Below are 15,246 nucleotides of genomic sequence, written 5' to 3'. Positions count from 1 at the left end.
AGTGACTGTGGAGTGCTGGCCTCAGTCCTAGGGGTTGGGGCTTTCCTGACAGTGTCTTCTGAGTCCCTGAGGCATATTTTCTGTGAAAGGAAGAAGGAAAGTTTATTCAGGAAAGAAGCAGTGTGACTTTCATCACTGCTACTTCCATGAAGAGGTAGAATGTCTCCAAGTTACACAAGATACGCTGCCCTGTGGAAAAGACAGTGTGGAGGAAAGAGCCTGAACCAGGACCCAGAGCCTCTGCCCATTCCCCCTGAATGTGGACACTCACACTTAGAAGACACAACACATACATATATACACAGAAACTGCACACACATGAACACATAGGTGCGTACAAACATACACATCACATATACATTACACACAAGCATAATCATAAGGACACAGCATGTGCATGCACATATATACATACACATGCAGACACATCACATAGTACTCGTGTGCATACACACCATGAAGACACCACATATATGCACAAACATGTGCAATACATAGAGATGTGTTATACACCCTTTGTTCATGTGCACATCCACAAAGGAGACTCATGAACATAGAAACACGTGTACACAAACAAGTACACATACATGAACACATATGCATGCCTATGCACACAAAGGTACATACATAGACACATGGGCACACGCGCACACAGCAGACATATAAAAATGCATGCACACACAACAAATACATGCATACACAAATACTCATATCCAGAACCAAGAGCTACAAAGTCCCAGAGGCCTTTTCCTTCTATGGGAAAGACCCACCACAAAGGAAATTCGTAATAAATGCTCCATCATTTATTCATTCAGTAAATATTTGCTAAACACCAGCTACATGTCAGAAATCTTTCAGGTACTGTCGATACAGTGGTAACCAAGCATACAGGAGCTCGCATTCTATGATCCCGGTTAACAACCCATGCTGTGTGATTTCTGTCATCTCTCCTCTGATTCCAGTGGTCTTATCCACAGCTGCCTGTTTGGGGCTAAATTAGAGATGGGAAGGCAGGTTTTTGCTGTTGTTTTCTTCTGGCCGAGGGTACACCTGAGCTCTGAGGACTTGGGAAGCCTGGTCAAGATTTGTTTTCTTTTATTTGGTCCTGATGTTGCAATAGGATTGCTCCGTTTCCAGCCTCCTCCTTTCTTATCCCTGATACCAGAGGAAGGCGGCCAATCAGATTAGGTTTGGCCATAGGCAAATCAAGGTGGCTCTGACTCACTCCTTTGCGCACAAAGACACCCCACCACACCCCAGTGTGCACCCACAGCACAGTCCTGACCAGCGTTCCCTAAGGTTCTGTGTCACTAGGGGTCAAGTGTGTGTTTTATCCCCTGAGATAAGCCCGGGGTGTGGAGGGAGGTCCGAGGTTCTGCGTGGCGCGACGCTCTGAGCCTCGCTCCTGGCGGGCCTATCCTGGCCAGGGGTGGCGCGCGGGATCGGTTTGGGATGGCGGGCGGGGCTGCAGGCGCCGCGTGCATGTTGATGAGCGCAGGCCGCGTCACTGCGCACCGGCGCCGTGGTTTCGGGGCGCGCAGGAGCCGGGCGCGCAGGAGCCAGCGGGGCGCGCAGGAGCGAGCGGGGCGCGCAGGAGAGGGACGCAGCAGCCAAGGCCTCGCGCCGCCTCCTGGCCCAGGAAGCTCCTGGGGGGCGGGCCCTGCTGACTACGCGGGCGGTGCCCCGTGCCCGCAGCCCCGGGAGGTTTCTGAGCTCTGGAGAAGAAGGTCGGGTCGCGGCAGCCTGGCGCGTGGAGCCCGCGTGGCGGTGCTGAAGGAACAGCTCCCGGCCTTCCCCGGCCCATGGTCCCCGTCGCGGCCGGTCGCGCTCAGGCTCGTGCGGCCCCGGAGCCCCGGGGATGCCCGGAGGGTGAGGCGGCCCGGTCTGAGCCGCGCTCATGGCGGTGGCCAGGAAGATCAAAACTTTGCTGACGGTCAACATCCTGGTGTTCGTGGGCATCATTCTCTTCTCTGTGTACTGCCGCCTTCAGGATCGTTCAGAGGCGCTGGTGCAGGTCGTGCGAGGCACGGACCGCCGGATGCGCAATCGGCTCTCCAAGGCGAGTGCTCTGGCCGACCGCGAGGCCATCCTGCAGCGCTTGGACCATTTGGAGGAGGTGGTCTACAATCAGCTGAATGGTGAGCCACGGGTATCCCGGGATGGAGGGGAGGCAGGGTCCTGTGTCAGAACATTACTGTGTCCAGGAGTGGCTGCTCACACCCACCCCACAGTATCTTCCAGGGTCCAGGGTGGAAGCTACTCTGGGTCCTGCGGAGGGAATGCAGGAGGTAAAAGGGAGGCTTGGAGGCCTTCATTGACAGAGGGCAGTGATAGAGTGACTGCACCATCCACTCATCCTGTGGAACCGTCCCCTGCCTCTCCCACAATGACTCCAAACTTACTACCCAAGAGAAGTTGAACTTCTCAAGGAAGAGCTTCCAAGGAGCTGCCAGGAGGGCAGTGAGGGGCTCAGACAATGCCTAGATCCACAGTGAGACATCCAGACAGTGCCTAGATTCACAACCAGGGACCAGGGGTACCTTGCAAAGCTGTGAGGGTGGAGGTGACACTTGGGTCCACAGCAAGAACCCAGGGAATCATTCCAAGCTGTGTGTTTAGGTTGGTTCCCTCTTCCCTCCCTGGAGGAATGGCAGAAGGGGTGGCTGCTGCTTCTCTACAGTGGCTGATCCCATCTTCCTCACTGCAGGGCCCAAAGGGTTTCCGCCCACTGAAGTGACCTCTAGCCTGGATAGCCCTCATTTAAGGATGCTCAGGGGACCTGCAGAAAGTTTTATTGTAGGAGAAGTGTAAGACACCATTGGTGCTGAGTGGACAGATGGAATCAAGTGTCTGGCAGGGATGTGTAGGAGCTAAGTGCTCACATGGACTGAGGTTAGTGCCTGGGAACCCCTGAGGCATGAAAGTGTCTGCTTCTGGTGGCTGGCCCCTTTGCTTTTCCATGAGGAAAGGGGGGACTCAGCTGGGGCACAGTAGATGGGGGTTGCTGTTGGGACTAAACTAATTAGATGTTGGGTGCAAGATGAATGCACCACCTTTGTCCCCAAGGACATCTCTGTTAGGTTTCAGGAAAGAGACAGTTGGTGCAAGCCTGCAGCTCCAGCAGGCTTCTCCTATTTTGTGTGGCTCTTGGCAGAAGCAGCCCCAGGAAACCTCTTTCTGCAAGCGCTAGGAACTGGCTTCGATAGGCAGTGCATCTTCAACAGGGCTCAGGTCATAAGCTGCCTGTTTGCTGTGAAAGGTGTCACCTGGGGACTCCCTAGAGAACTGGAGTCCAGGCATACCTCTGAGCACAACCTAGAGGGACCAGGTGCCATCTGGGGATACAGGCAGCTCATGCATCCTCATGATAACGAAGCCCCAACTTCCCAAGGGCTTTTTTACCACCCACGGAACTTCTGGAACTCATGGCAGTCCTTACCAGCTCTGTGGCTTCTCCGTCAGCTGAAGGCACAGGGGAAGAAAGTTGAGTTGGAGCGGTAGCTTGGCCACACCGGCAGTGTGATTCATCTTCTGGAAGACGATGGGCCCTGTAATAGCACGGAGCTTTATTGAAGTGTATTTGCCAGGGTGTTATGGTCTGTTTTATGGGGTGAACCAGAGGATTATATAAAAACATTGGCACCATTTGAGCTTGTGTAACAGCATGCTGGCGAGTCAGCCTCGTGAGCTGTTTCCGTCTCCAGATCCCCAAGGACAAGAGGGGCCAGTATTTGGTGGAAGGAAATGTCGGGACCCTCAATAAACTTTCCTGACATTGACGTGGACAGAATGAGTTCCTCCCTCTGGCCTCTTTCCTCCTTGCTCCTCTGTTCCTGCCAGCTTTTTCCTGCCTCTCTTTCCCTTTTCTTCGCCTGTCATTTGTGCCTCTCCCTCTACCCTCAGTAAATCCCTTCCCTTTTCTCCTTGCCTCCTCCAGTTTCCCTTTCTCCTGTTTCTCTGTGCTGAGACAGCCTTGCCTTCCTTTCTGACTCCGGCTTAACAGAGTCTAAGCTCAGTCGTCACTCAGGATTTGTCCTTGGAAAGAAGCAAACCCCAAATCTAACATTGGTCTCAGGTAGGTTCTTTGCGGGGTGGGGGAGCACAGGCTTTTCAGGGATTGTCTGTTTAAGTAAAGTCATTTAGGCATCCTTATCCCCTCCCGGCTTGATTTAAAGCCTCTGATTGGAGGCACGGAGGAGAGCCATGAGCGCTTCCTGGAGGAGGCAGGTTGCTCTCCCTGTCGCAGCTTGTTTTATTTTAGATCCTAGAGATGTGGGCTTGAGCCCCAAGGGTTTCTATCTGGAACTTATCTCAGATGCAGCTAAACACTAAGAGGGAGCAGTTGCCTATTACATCTGCTCGGGCTCTCCCTCTGAACTCTCTCCTGGCTGGGGAGATGATGAGAAGAGGGAATCCTGGGGAGCGAGGGATGTCTTCCTTTGAGCCAGGAGGCACACGAAGGTGCTTTGATATGGCAGGCATATCATTCTCCTCATTTTCTTTGGCCCCATGACCTCATGGCATGTCTTATTCACACTGGCAAAGCACCCCTGTGTGGTGCAGACTCAGGCTTATAGGACTGGGAAGCATTTTGTGGGAAAGGGCGCACAGACTCTCTTATATGTGCTTGAGAATTGCTTCTAAATCCAGCACTCAATGCAAGAAACAATGTTTATGGGAAAAACTCATCCTCCAAATACCTTAAAGCCCAGTGCCCATGGGTGCATGAGCAGCTAGCTGGTCCAGGCTCTCAGGAGCAGTAAATTTGAAATCCTCCAGGCATGCTGCTGCTTCCAATCTGATGCCAGGAATTTAACCCTTTCCCCCTAGTGATTGGGGGTGGGAGTTCAGGCTTTTGTGTTTTCTGGGTTTGCCCCTCTATGAGCCGTTGAAGCACCAGTGGAGTGGAGGAATGGCCTTCTACTCTGCTTCTGGGAGGGAACCATGTGGCCCAGCGTCTTACACCCTGGGCTCTGCCCTGAATTTAGAGGTGGTCCCCTTTCCCTATGTGTCTGGTGACCTGAGGAGGAAAGCAGCATGGAAGGTGGTTGCTTTTGAGGGGTCATGGCTAAAATCAGAGCACATGTATGTGTTTGTTAATTCCCTCTAATCTGTGCTGTCCCCGGCCAGTGTTCAGCATGCCTTACAGTTGGCAACATTCAAAGCTGTGGTTGGCCTTATGGTTAGGACAGAAAAACTAGGAGCCAGGAAGTGGAATGACTTGCCAGGGTTGTATAGGAAGTTGGTGGCAGCGGCTGCTTGGAGAAAGAACAGGACCTACATTTCTGATACTATCACAAATTCATGTTAAAAATGAACCAGAAGATCTTAGTGTGGGCCCCAGAGGCTGGCCCTGGCAATCCTGGCACAGATGGCGTCTGTTTCCTTCGTAAACACTTGCTTGCCCTACTTGGTAACACTGGTCTAGTTCTCCTGACTAAGTACTGCCTGCCACTTCCACTGCCCACTACACCTCTCTCTCTCTCTCTCTCTCTCTCTCTCTCTCTCTCTCTCTCTCTCTCTCTCTCTCTCTCTCTGATTTAGAGACAGGGTCTCTCTGCTATGTTCTGTTTCTCTGTTGTGTACACAGTTCAAGGCTGACCTTGAACTCTCAGAAAACCACCTGCCTGCCCTCTACCTCCTGAGTGCTGGGATTAAAGGAGAGTGCCACCATGCCCAGCTCCTTTGTTTCCCCTCCCCTTTTTTCTTTAAGATCTATTTATTTATTATATATACAGTGTTCTGTCTACCTGTCTGCCTGCAGGCCAGAAAAGACCACCAGATTTTATTATAGATGGTTGTGAGCTACCATGTAGTTGCTGGGAACCAAACTCAGGACCTCTGGAAGAGCGGGCAGTGCTCTTAACCATCTCTCCATCCCCTCCTTTGGTTCCCTTTAAGTGAATAGTTTTGTCTGTGGTTCCATCTCTAGGGCTTGACACCCAGGCAGGATGGCACACCCATGGATATTTGAATAACTGGGCATTCCTCTGAGCTACACATTGCTTTTGATAAAATAAGTTTGATTTTTTTTTTTTTTTTGAGATAGAGTCTCTTTCTGCATAGCACTGATCTCCTTGGAATTCTATATATACCAGGCTGGCCTCAAACTCACAGAGATCCACCTGCCTCTGCCTCCTGAAAACCAGGTTCAAAGGCATATGCCACTACTCTCAACTGAGAATAACATTGTTTTAGGCCATTGTGTTCCGCTGCCATGCTTGTTGGCGGAAGTGCTGAATGAAAAGAGTTGGGGAAGGTCTCACACTGTTGATAACAGTCTAGATTCAAAAGAAGCAGCGTGAGTGAAGGGGATGCAGGGAGTGTGGAGTGAACCATGTTTCAGGAGAATGACTGTTCTCGTGCTGTGATCCTGGGCACTCAGTTCTTGTCTGTTTCCTGCCAAGAGGTGTGTACTGCAGCCCAGCCCCAGTGTGCACAGCTTTAGAAGTAGGCTTCAGAAGCCCTCATCTAGGGTTAAGATAGGGGCTGGAGGTCAGGTGGGGAAACTGAGGCAACTGTCAAAGGACACGAGTTCTGAGTTGCCTGCATGGCAGCAAGGCCAGGATTGCAGGTAAACACCAGTCCTCCCATCTTGTGATGGGCACAATGAATTAGCATCTATAAAGGGCTTTGGGAGCTGGAACTGAGGTCAGAGGGAAAGAAGGGATGGCTAGGAAGAATGTAGAGCAATGGTGTGGCTTTTCCCTGTAACCTTTGGCTTCAGAGTAGTGAGGACTGAGCCTGAGGCAAGGTGTTAGAGTTAGGGATGGCTGATGCTATGGCTGGAGAATGTGGCAGCTCCCCACCTCCTGCTGTATCAGGTGTGACGGGGACAAGTCCCAGACATCTGTCCTACCAGTGGCTGGCCATATGCTTAGAGTGCAGCTGTATCCCCAAGTACAGTGAACTTAGCTCTTGGATGTCCTTACAAGGGGTGGCCCATCTCTGTTATGCAGGTGACCAAAGACAAGTGACAATAGGCAGAGGAGCAAGAAGATGATGCAGTAGTTGGAGGAGGGTATGCCACTGAACCTGGGGATTGGCTTCGGGCTCCCTTGGCACGCCAATCATACATCCCTCTTGAGCTTCTTGTTATGCAGGGGTCTTAGTTCCAGAAAGGGGCTCCTTTGGAACTTCTCTGCACACTGGAGAAACATGAAGGATGCCCCACTTGCAGGGAACATGATTGCTGGCAGAAGGGTTCTTGTTGCCCAGCAAGTTTTACTTCTCAACATGGCTTGCCGCTGGTTTCAGATGCCCTTCTCAGCTCACACCCATTGGTTTTTACCCTTCTCAGAGTATATGGTCCTGCGTGGCCTGCCCAAGTAGCAAGCGTGATACCTGCTGGAAAAACAGCTACAATTGGTTGGATTGACTGGGCTCCACCCACCGTTCCCCCACTTACAGTCTACCTGCTACTGACAATAGCTACAAAAAGTGACAAATCAGTGACAAATCACTGGAGTGTGGCCCTGGCTCTATAACTGGGCAGGTCAGATTATGTAGTGGCCGACATTTTGCTATGCTGTGCATAACTCTTAGAGTGACTTTTGTTATGGTTTTGGTTATAGTTTCCTCAGTGGGAAGAAATTTGGCTCTACCTTGGAGGACCCAGATGGACTGAACAGTCTTCTGGATAGTGGTCTTCATCAGAGATGCTGACTATACCTGACCACAGTTGTATGGGGACTCCTGAGCCTTCATATGACAAGCAACCCTATGACATGAAACTGAAACACACTGCTATGCTCTTTCTCCATGAGCAGTGGGCCCAGTCTGGCTGAATCTGGGGCTGCAATCTACAAAGACGTGGGGTGGGGAGGAGGGGCAGACTCATAGGAAAGCACTCACAAGTGGTGGCCCCGATCTCAGGGTATGCTGGGGCGGAATGATTATGTTTACAATCCGGCTTGCAATCAGCATATTCCAGTCTGTTACAGATAGACTACGGAGCTGTAAAAGATGATTTATCATTCGTTGGTTGGAAACTGGATAAAATAAGCCTGTGAATTCCTTTGCCATATCTGCCTCCACAGATATTCATGTGAGGGCTGACGTGGTTAAGGGTACTGACTGCTCTTCCAAAGGATCAGGGTTTAATTTTCAGTAGCCATATGGCGACTCACAACCATCTGTAATTCCAGTTCCATGGCATCTATAGGCACCATAGGCATGTGGTACCCAGATATACATGCAGGTAAAACACAGATACACACTAAAGTAAAAACCCTCAAAGAAATGTAAGTGGGCTCTGGGTCTCAAGACCAGCTCATCAACCTCACTCTGTCTCAGAAAAGCAAAGATGCCCTAAGAGGGAAGAACAGGTGTAGCTACCAACAGGAAGAGGTAAGGACTGCTGAGGGGGGCAAAAGTCAGCATCCTTCCACTGCTTAGCAGGGTCCTTTGTTGCAGGGGGCTGCTTGGTCATTCCCAGCCACTTAGCCCCGAAATAACCACTCAGAAACTGTATTAGTTCAAACACTGCTTGGCCCATTAGCTCTAGTTTTTTATTGGCTAATTCTTACACCTTAATTTAACCCATTTCCATTAATCTGTGCATCACCACAAAGTCGTGGCCTACCAGCAAAGTTTCAGCACGTCTATCTCTGGCAGCGGCAGGTCTGTGGCATCCCCGACTCCGCCCTTCTTTCTCCCAGCATTCAGTTCTATCTTCCTTGACTACCTAAGTTCAGCCCTATCAACAGGCCAAGGCAGTTTCTTTATTCATTAATTGTAATCACAGCACACAGAGGGACTCCCACATCAGTCCTTGACCTCTATGAAGGTGAGCGTGACAGTCCCTTTAAAACTTTTTCAGAAAGAGAGACTGGCTTTGCAAGTCATTTCAAAGATTTTTTGGAGGAAGACGGCATTGTATCTAGCACATGACAAAGTGGTCATTAGCACCATTCCCATGCCCTCTGCTGCCCCCTCTATGGAGCATCCTGGGATTGCTCAGTGGCTCTTATTTTGCAGCCCTTGCTGACCAAGCAAACAGATCCTTGTTCCACGGGATCTGCACGCTGATGAAGGACAGGGCACCCTGTGGAAGTGTGTAAGGGGAGTACGTGAACACTTTCCCTGGGATCCCTCCAAGTTAGAGGCCTTGTGAACCTACCTCATGCTGTTAGGGGCCTGGTGATACTCAAATCTGTGCTGAAAGTCTCCATATATTCAAAGTACAGCAGGCTCCACGTGCTCCACCTGCAGAAGGTAGTGCTTTTCTTGCATACCTCTATGGCTGAACAGAGTGACCTTCCAGAAGGAGCCCAGGTAAAACTCCTTCAGCAGAGATGATCTGCAAAGGGAGTGAGGAACAGAGCAAGTTGGTGGGTGAGGTACTTGAGGTCCCATATGGGTTGAACTGTGTCCTCCAAAGTTCACAAGGCCTTAGAATATGGACTTGAGTGGAGAGGGGTCTTCTCAGATATTGAAGATGAAGTCATACTGTCTGGAGTGAGCCTAAGTTTAATGACATCTGTCTCTATGAGAAGAGGGAAAAGGGGGCTGGAGAGATGGCTCAGCAGTTAAGAGCATTGACTGCTCTTTCAGGTAACAGGAGCTTGGTTCCCAGTGCCTACATCAGGTGGCTCACAGTTGTCTGTAATTCCAGCTACGTGGAATCTGATTCCTTTATCAGGCCTCTTGTGGGTACCTGCATGCAGGAAACAAGAGAAGACACAGGAAGTGGCTTATAAGGCTAGAGGCGGAGACAGAGCAGTATGGCCTCAAGTCAAGGAATTCTGGGATCTGCCAGGCGCTGAGAAAGACAAGGTACTATCTTAGAACTTCCATAGTGACAGGACTCTGTTCATTATGCCCTGAATCTCAGATTTCTGCACTTCCAACTGGAGAGAAATCACGAAATCCATGTCAGGCCCCCAGGTATGGTGCTGTGCTGTGTAGCTGAGGACTTTCACATGAAGGGACAGCCAGGGACTCTGTCCAGTAGACATCTGAACTGAGATGTAAATGAAGGAAAGCGTGACCTAGGAGCATCCTGGAAAACAGGCCGAGTGGGTGTCAGCAGATGCAAAGGGCCGATGGTGTCATGAGGGTCCCAGTGAATAGCGAGGGAGCGGAGAAGTATTGTATAAAGTGTCTTGAAGGAGGCAGGCAGAGCCCACCTTGGCCTCCTCAGTAGCTTGTCAGATCTGCAGGTATCAGCTGTGCTCCTTGGCTTCTGGGAGGTTTTGGGAGATTCCTAGGAAGGGAGATGACAACAGAAGTGCTCTAAGGGATCCCTGATTTCTTTTTAAGATTGTGTGTGTATGTATACACGTGTGTGCATGCACGCTCAGTACCTGCAGATGCCAAAGAGGTCTTTGGGTTTCCTGGAGCTGGAGTTACATGTGGATGTGAGCAGCCTGGCATGGATGCTAGGAACTGAACTTGGGTTCTCCGAAAGAGCGAAAGTGCTCTTAACTACTGAGCATTTCTTCAGGCCAGACACCTGGACTTTAGCTAGGGTGGTGTTTTTGCCTTCAGGGATGGTTTTAAAAAGCATCCATGATTTCTCTTGAATGTTTTGGAACAGATGAACTTCACCTGGCTAGTGATGTTTTTGTTGATTAGCAGAGGGGAAAGAGCAAGGTTCTCAGGCAACCCAAGAGCTGGACTGTTCCTCCATCCATGCTGGAGGATGTTAATCAGGCTCATACAGCCTGTGACTTGATCAAACCCAAGAAGGCTTTTAAATTCAGTGCTCCAGCCACAGGGCATGACCAGCTTTCCCAGGTATCCTATGTGTCCAGTTTATTGATTTATGGATTGTGAGATATTGAATACTGTCCCTGACTTCACCATCTGCCAGAGGCCAGCCCTTCACAGCTACAGCTACAACTGTGTCCCCAGGGAAGCCCGCCTAGCGGAGTGCTCCTGTTTTCATTACAGTGTGGCCTTGACCAGCTGGTTCCTCTCCAGGATACCCCTCCCTCTTGGCAGCATCTGTCTCTCAGAGCCTTGGTTTCTTCATTTGTGAAGTGAATATGAGCCTTGTAGGGACTGGCGGAGTTACTGTAGGCAGGAGCCTTACCATGTTTTGTAGGGAAGGCGTCTGTAATGTATGCACCCCTCATCTGTAGACAGCCAAGTGAATCTGAGTCACAGCATGGCCCTCCAACTTCCCAGGCAGAGCCACTAACAGCACTGTGTAGCCTGCTGCAGTTTCCAAGTCTGGCTCCTTAGTGGCTCCAAGAGGCCGTCTCCATGTGTGTGTGTGTGGGGTGTGTGTGTGTGTGTTTAGGTGTGGGGGTAAGACTGACTGTCATTGTTCTACTTTTTAATTTTCCATTTACTAATATTTTTGACAAACAATACATGATGCATTCTTTTTTTTTTTTTTTTTTTTTTTTTTTTTTTTTTTTGAGACCAGGTTTGTCTGTGTAGCCCTGGCAGTCCTGGAACTCACTCTGTAGACCAGGCTGGCCTTGAACTCCACCTGCCTTTGCCTCCCAAGTGCTGGGATTATAGGTGTGCACCACCACCGCCTGGAGCAGGCTGTCTTTCTTTGGTAGAAATGCATACTTATCTAAGAGATATTGATGAAGAAGTGGAGACCATAAATGGAGTTGGACTGAGAATTTGATTGTTTCCTGCTCGAGAAGAGGGTGTGACCTGGGAGAATGTAGCTGATAGATGAGGTTGATAAAGTCCTATGCAATAGTCAACTTTATTCAGAGCATCAGACAGTTCATACTCTGAGGGTTAAGAGGAGTCACATGGGTGAAGTGTCCAACCACAGGGCAAGCCGCATGTGGCTGAGACAGGCTCTTCCCTGGAAGCACACAGCAAACAATAGGCAGTTGTGAAGAATAATCTGAAGTGCTCAGAAAATTTCACATACGACTCCATTCTTGAACTGGGTCCCAACATAGTTAATATTTAGTTGATAGTTAATCTTCTAGTGTGAGCTTGCCTATTTTTTGCCTATTCATTCACATTATTCACCAAAAATTAGGTCATCATGGTTGAGGTATATGTGATCTGTAAAGAAGTTGGTCATATTTTTAGAAAGTATTTCATAAGAATGGTTGGAAACAAATCTACTTACCTGGCTATACCCTTGACTTTTAAAATAGACAAATTTAGCTAATTCAAAAGATGAGTCAGTTTCAGGAAATCTGCTGAATAATATAAACTTGACCAATCTGGGAAGACTATACAGAGGAAAGGAAGAAGGTGGGGTAGTGATCTCGGGGCTTCAGCCTGGTTGTCCTTCCTGGACCATCAGTGTGACCAGAGTTGGTAGAGAGAGACACCCAACTCTGGGTCTGGCTCCTGGCCAGAGCATCCTGTGGCTCCCAGGCTGATAAAACAAACAAATGAACAAACAAAGAAGACTATTTGGGTGTTTGGATGCTCAGTGATGGAGGCAGCACAGATCAGAGTGTTACCTTATCATAGTTTAACCATGCGGGTGTAGGGAGGATGGTTGGCCGCTCTTTCTGATGTCTGGCGGGGCCTAGAGTCTGCATTTTGGCAGAGTCCCTGTGGCCCAGATATTTACATGCAGTGTGAGTTCCCTGTGTACTGCCCTGGACTGATTGAGTATTATACTGCCAACCCTGTTGGTATTAGGGACTGGACCCTTGGGCCCAGGAGTGGGTGGCTCTCAACTTTGTCACAGACCATAAAAGGAATATGCAGCAACTGTCAGGCCCCACAGTGTCTCTTTCTGGGTCAGGGCCACCTGGAGCCTACCGCATGGATCCTGGAAGCTCTGACCGACTAAATCAGGCCACAGCCCTGAATCCAGCCCACAAGATCCTCTTGGATGCTTTAGCTGCTGGTGGTGTGTTTTAAAATACACATGTGAAGTACAAATGTCCTTCACAATGCTGCCCCAGGCCTGGGTGTTGTGCCAGGGAAATAATGAGGCCCTTGTCCCAGGACCTCCCAGATACTCCTCCAGGCTCCCTGCTCCATAGCCGTGGAGCCCAATGGCAGCTTCTTCCTCCTGGGTGTCCCGCCCTCCTGAGGAGGGGTCTGAGCTGCAGTGCAGGAAGGTGGGGACAAGGCTGTACTTAAGAGGACCAGATTCTCTTGAGGGCCTATCTGGTTCTAGGTCTTGGAGCCACATGGCTTTCAGCTTCTAGGAAGATAGAAGAGAGGAAGACCCTTTTCCCCTCTTTCTCCATTTTGTTTGGTTTTTCGAACGCATGGAAGCAGGTCCCCAGCCACAACATACAACTTCACCTCCCTCAGAGAGGAAGATGTTTTAATTTGAGTTTAGTAAAGCACCAGATCTGTGACACAGCATAGACACCATGCACTGAGTTATTGCTTTTGAAGATACACAGGACATGGCACTGTGCTCTTCACCACATGATAATGGAGCCTGTGAGATCTCTGCATCTGGCCTGAGGCTATCCACGAATGCAAAGCTGTGGGACGGGGCACCTGCTACGTGCACCGGTACCTCTCAGGCACTACTCACCATGAAGCTCATCTCTGGGAGCCTCCTGCTGTCCCTCTGTGAGCTCTTTGGGGTGGGCCCTAGCATCCGTTCTGGGGTTCAGTGTTACCCCTGAGCCAGCTCTTCCTGAGGGAGATGATGGGGTGGGCCACTCTGCTCATGTGCTAATGCAGGACTGAGAGAACAAGGCAGGGTAGCCACATGGCAGAGACTGGCCCAGCACCCTGTGACTTCCAAAAGGGACACTCTGCAGGTGTCAAATCTGGTTGACTAGTGAGCCCATCTCTTCATGTAAATGTAATATATTCTCTTTCAGTTTTCTATACAATCAATCAGAGTAAATCCTGTGAGGATTCCTATAATATCTTGGTTGTAGTGTGGGTTCTGAGTATCCTCTGGAGGATACATGCAGCAGGTCCACCAGGGTCGGTTCTGTCACCTTCTCACCTCCATCGTGCCTCTGTGGGTGGCCCTACCCAGCTAAGTTCAATATTGAAGTGGTATACCTAGTCTCATTGATCTTTCTATAATACTCCTGGCCATGTTGCAGGTGCAAGATGCTGCCTTGAGGAAAGTATACCAAGAGCTCCATGGTCCCCGTGTCTTGGTGAGGGCCAGAGAAGAAGAGAGAGAAGAGGGTGTGCTTTTTCCTGTCTAATGCCTGGTCTAGGCTCAGACCCAGGTGTGGAGGCCCTGGGGCTGGTCATTCTCCTGGGCTTATCTTTATAGTCGGCAGCTTGCTGTCTCCATATACTACCCCACTCCACTTCCAAGGCTCCAAGATCACATTGGGACCCCAAGTCATTTCAATCAAACATTCACCTGTCTCCTCTACCCTCTTTCTCTGTGAGTCATCTGCTTCCTTACCTCCACTGCCAAGTTTTGGGGTGGACATGCCCAGCTTTGGTGAGGGGCTGCTAGGTGTTGTCCAGCAAGCAATGTATGCAGACTGCTCAGTGGTACTCAGTGTTCAGGAGAGAGCAGATAAGCAGAAGGCTGAAGTAGGGGTAGGAGGTCTTGACGTTTTCATTGGTACCCAGATGTCATCAGGCAGCAGTGCCCAAGGAGTATCCAGAAAAGGGCAGTATGATCAGTGGGGACCAGATTATGGGGACATTGAGACTGTATTTTCTTTCAAATGCTATTAGAGTCAGGGAGCATTTGGGACAGAGCAGAGTGTGAAAACATAGTGCATGATATTTGTGTGCTGTCTGCTGTCTGGCGGACTACATCCCTGGTAGATACTGATACACTCATCCCTGGGATGTGAAGGCCCCACTGCTCTCCCTGACGACAGACACTCCTCCTGAGAGCCAGTTCAGCATAGGTTAAAGTACTCGTGCCTTTAAGATGGAAAGGGGCCATATTACAAGATACTGGCTGGGACTACAGGGAGAGACCGGAAATTTGACAAGACCAGAGGGCCCAGGATTCATGGACCCTGTACTAGAGTGGAGACAAGGCAAGGAGAGGGCGGGACTCTCGAACACCTCGGACAGCTCCCTGCTGAAAGGTCGTGGGGCTGAAAACTTGGGCTTTCCAGTAAGATTTTCCATTTTCACAGGGAGGCAAGAAGTTGAGAACTGTAAATTACTTTTCTCTCCTTCCTGCTCTCTCTATTTGTGAGGTACCTCTATGGTGCTAGACAGTTTGTTTGTTTTTTTAATTTTTATAATTTTTTGTTTACTTTTTTTTTGTTTTTTGTTTTGAAATAGAGTTTCTCTCTGGTGTCCTGGAACTCTGTAGACCAGGCTAACCTTTAACTCAGAAATCTGTCTCCCGAGTGCTGGGATTAAAAGCATTTGCCATTATGTCTGACTAGACAG

General features: G+C 49.8%; 2 protein-coding genes across 3 annotated transcripts in view; one reads left to right on the top strand and one right to left on the bottom strand.

The window, feature by feature from the left end:
• Nucleotides 1–1,317: 1,317 nt before the first annotated feature.
• LOC130871416 (uncharacterized) lies at nt 1,318–1,899 on the bottom strand. The gene has a single exon (XM_057764748.1). The coding sequence runs from the start codon at nt 1,897–1,899 to the stop codon at nt 1,318–1,320; it is 582 nt and encodes a 193-aa protein (XP_057620731.1).
• Nucleotides 1,580–15,246, top strand: part of Galnt9 (polypeptide N-acetylgalactosaminyltransferase 9) — a 72,215-nt gene continuing 58,548 nt past the window's right edge. Inside the window, exon 1 of one of the 2 annotated variants that reach the window (XM_057764234.1) lies at nt 1,580–2,138. In XM_057764234.1, the coding sequence (XP_057620217.1) occupies nt 1,898–2,138 (241 nt within the window). In that variant the 5' untranslated portion in view covers nt 1,580–1,897. The remainder of the gene's footprint in view (nt 2,139–15,246) is intronic. The other variant, XM_057764235.1, reaches the window with a different exon arrangement.

Source organism: Chionomys nivalis, chromosome 3 (assembly GCF_950005125.1).
Source record: "Chionomys nivalis chromosome 3, mChiNiv1.1, whole genome shotgun sequence".
Lineage (NCBI taxonomy): Eukaryota > Metazoa > Chordata > Mammalia > Rodentia > Cricetidae > Chionomys > Chionomys nivalis.
This window is presented reverse-complemented; position numbering and strand designations above follow the sequence as displayed.

Excerpts from the sequence above, each read along its gene's own strand:
- LOC130871416 (XM_057764748.1), bottom strand. The coding sequence starts at position 1,899 with ATGAGCGCGGCTCAGACCGGGCCGCCTCACCCTCCGGGCATCCCCGGG.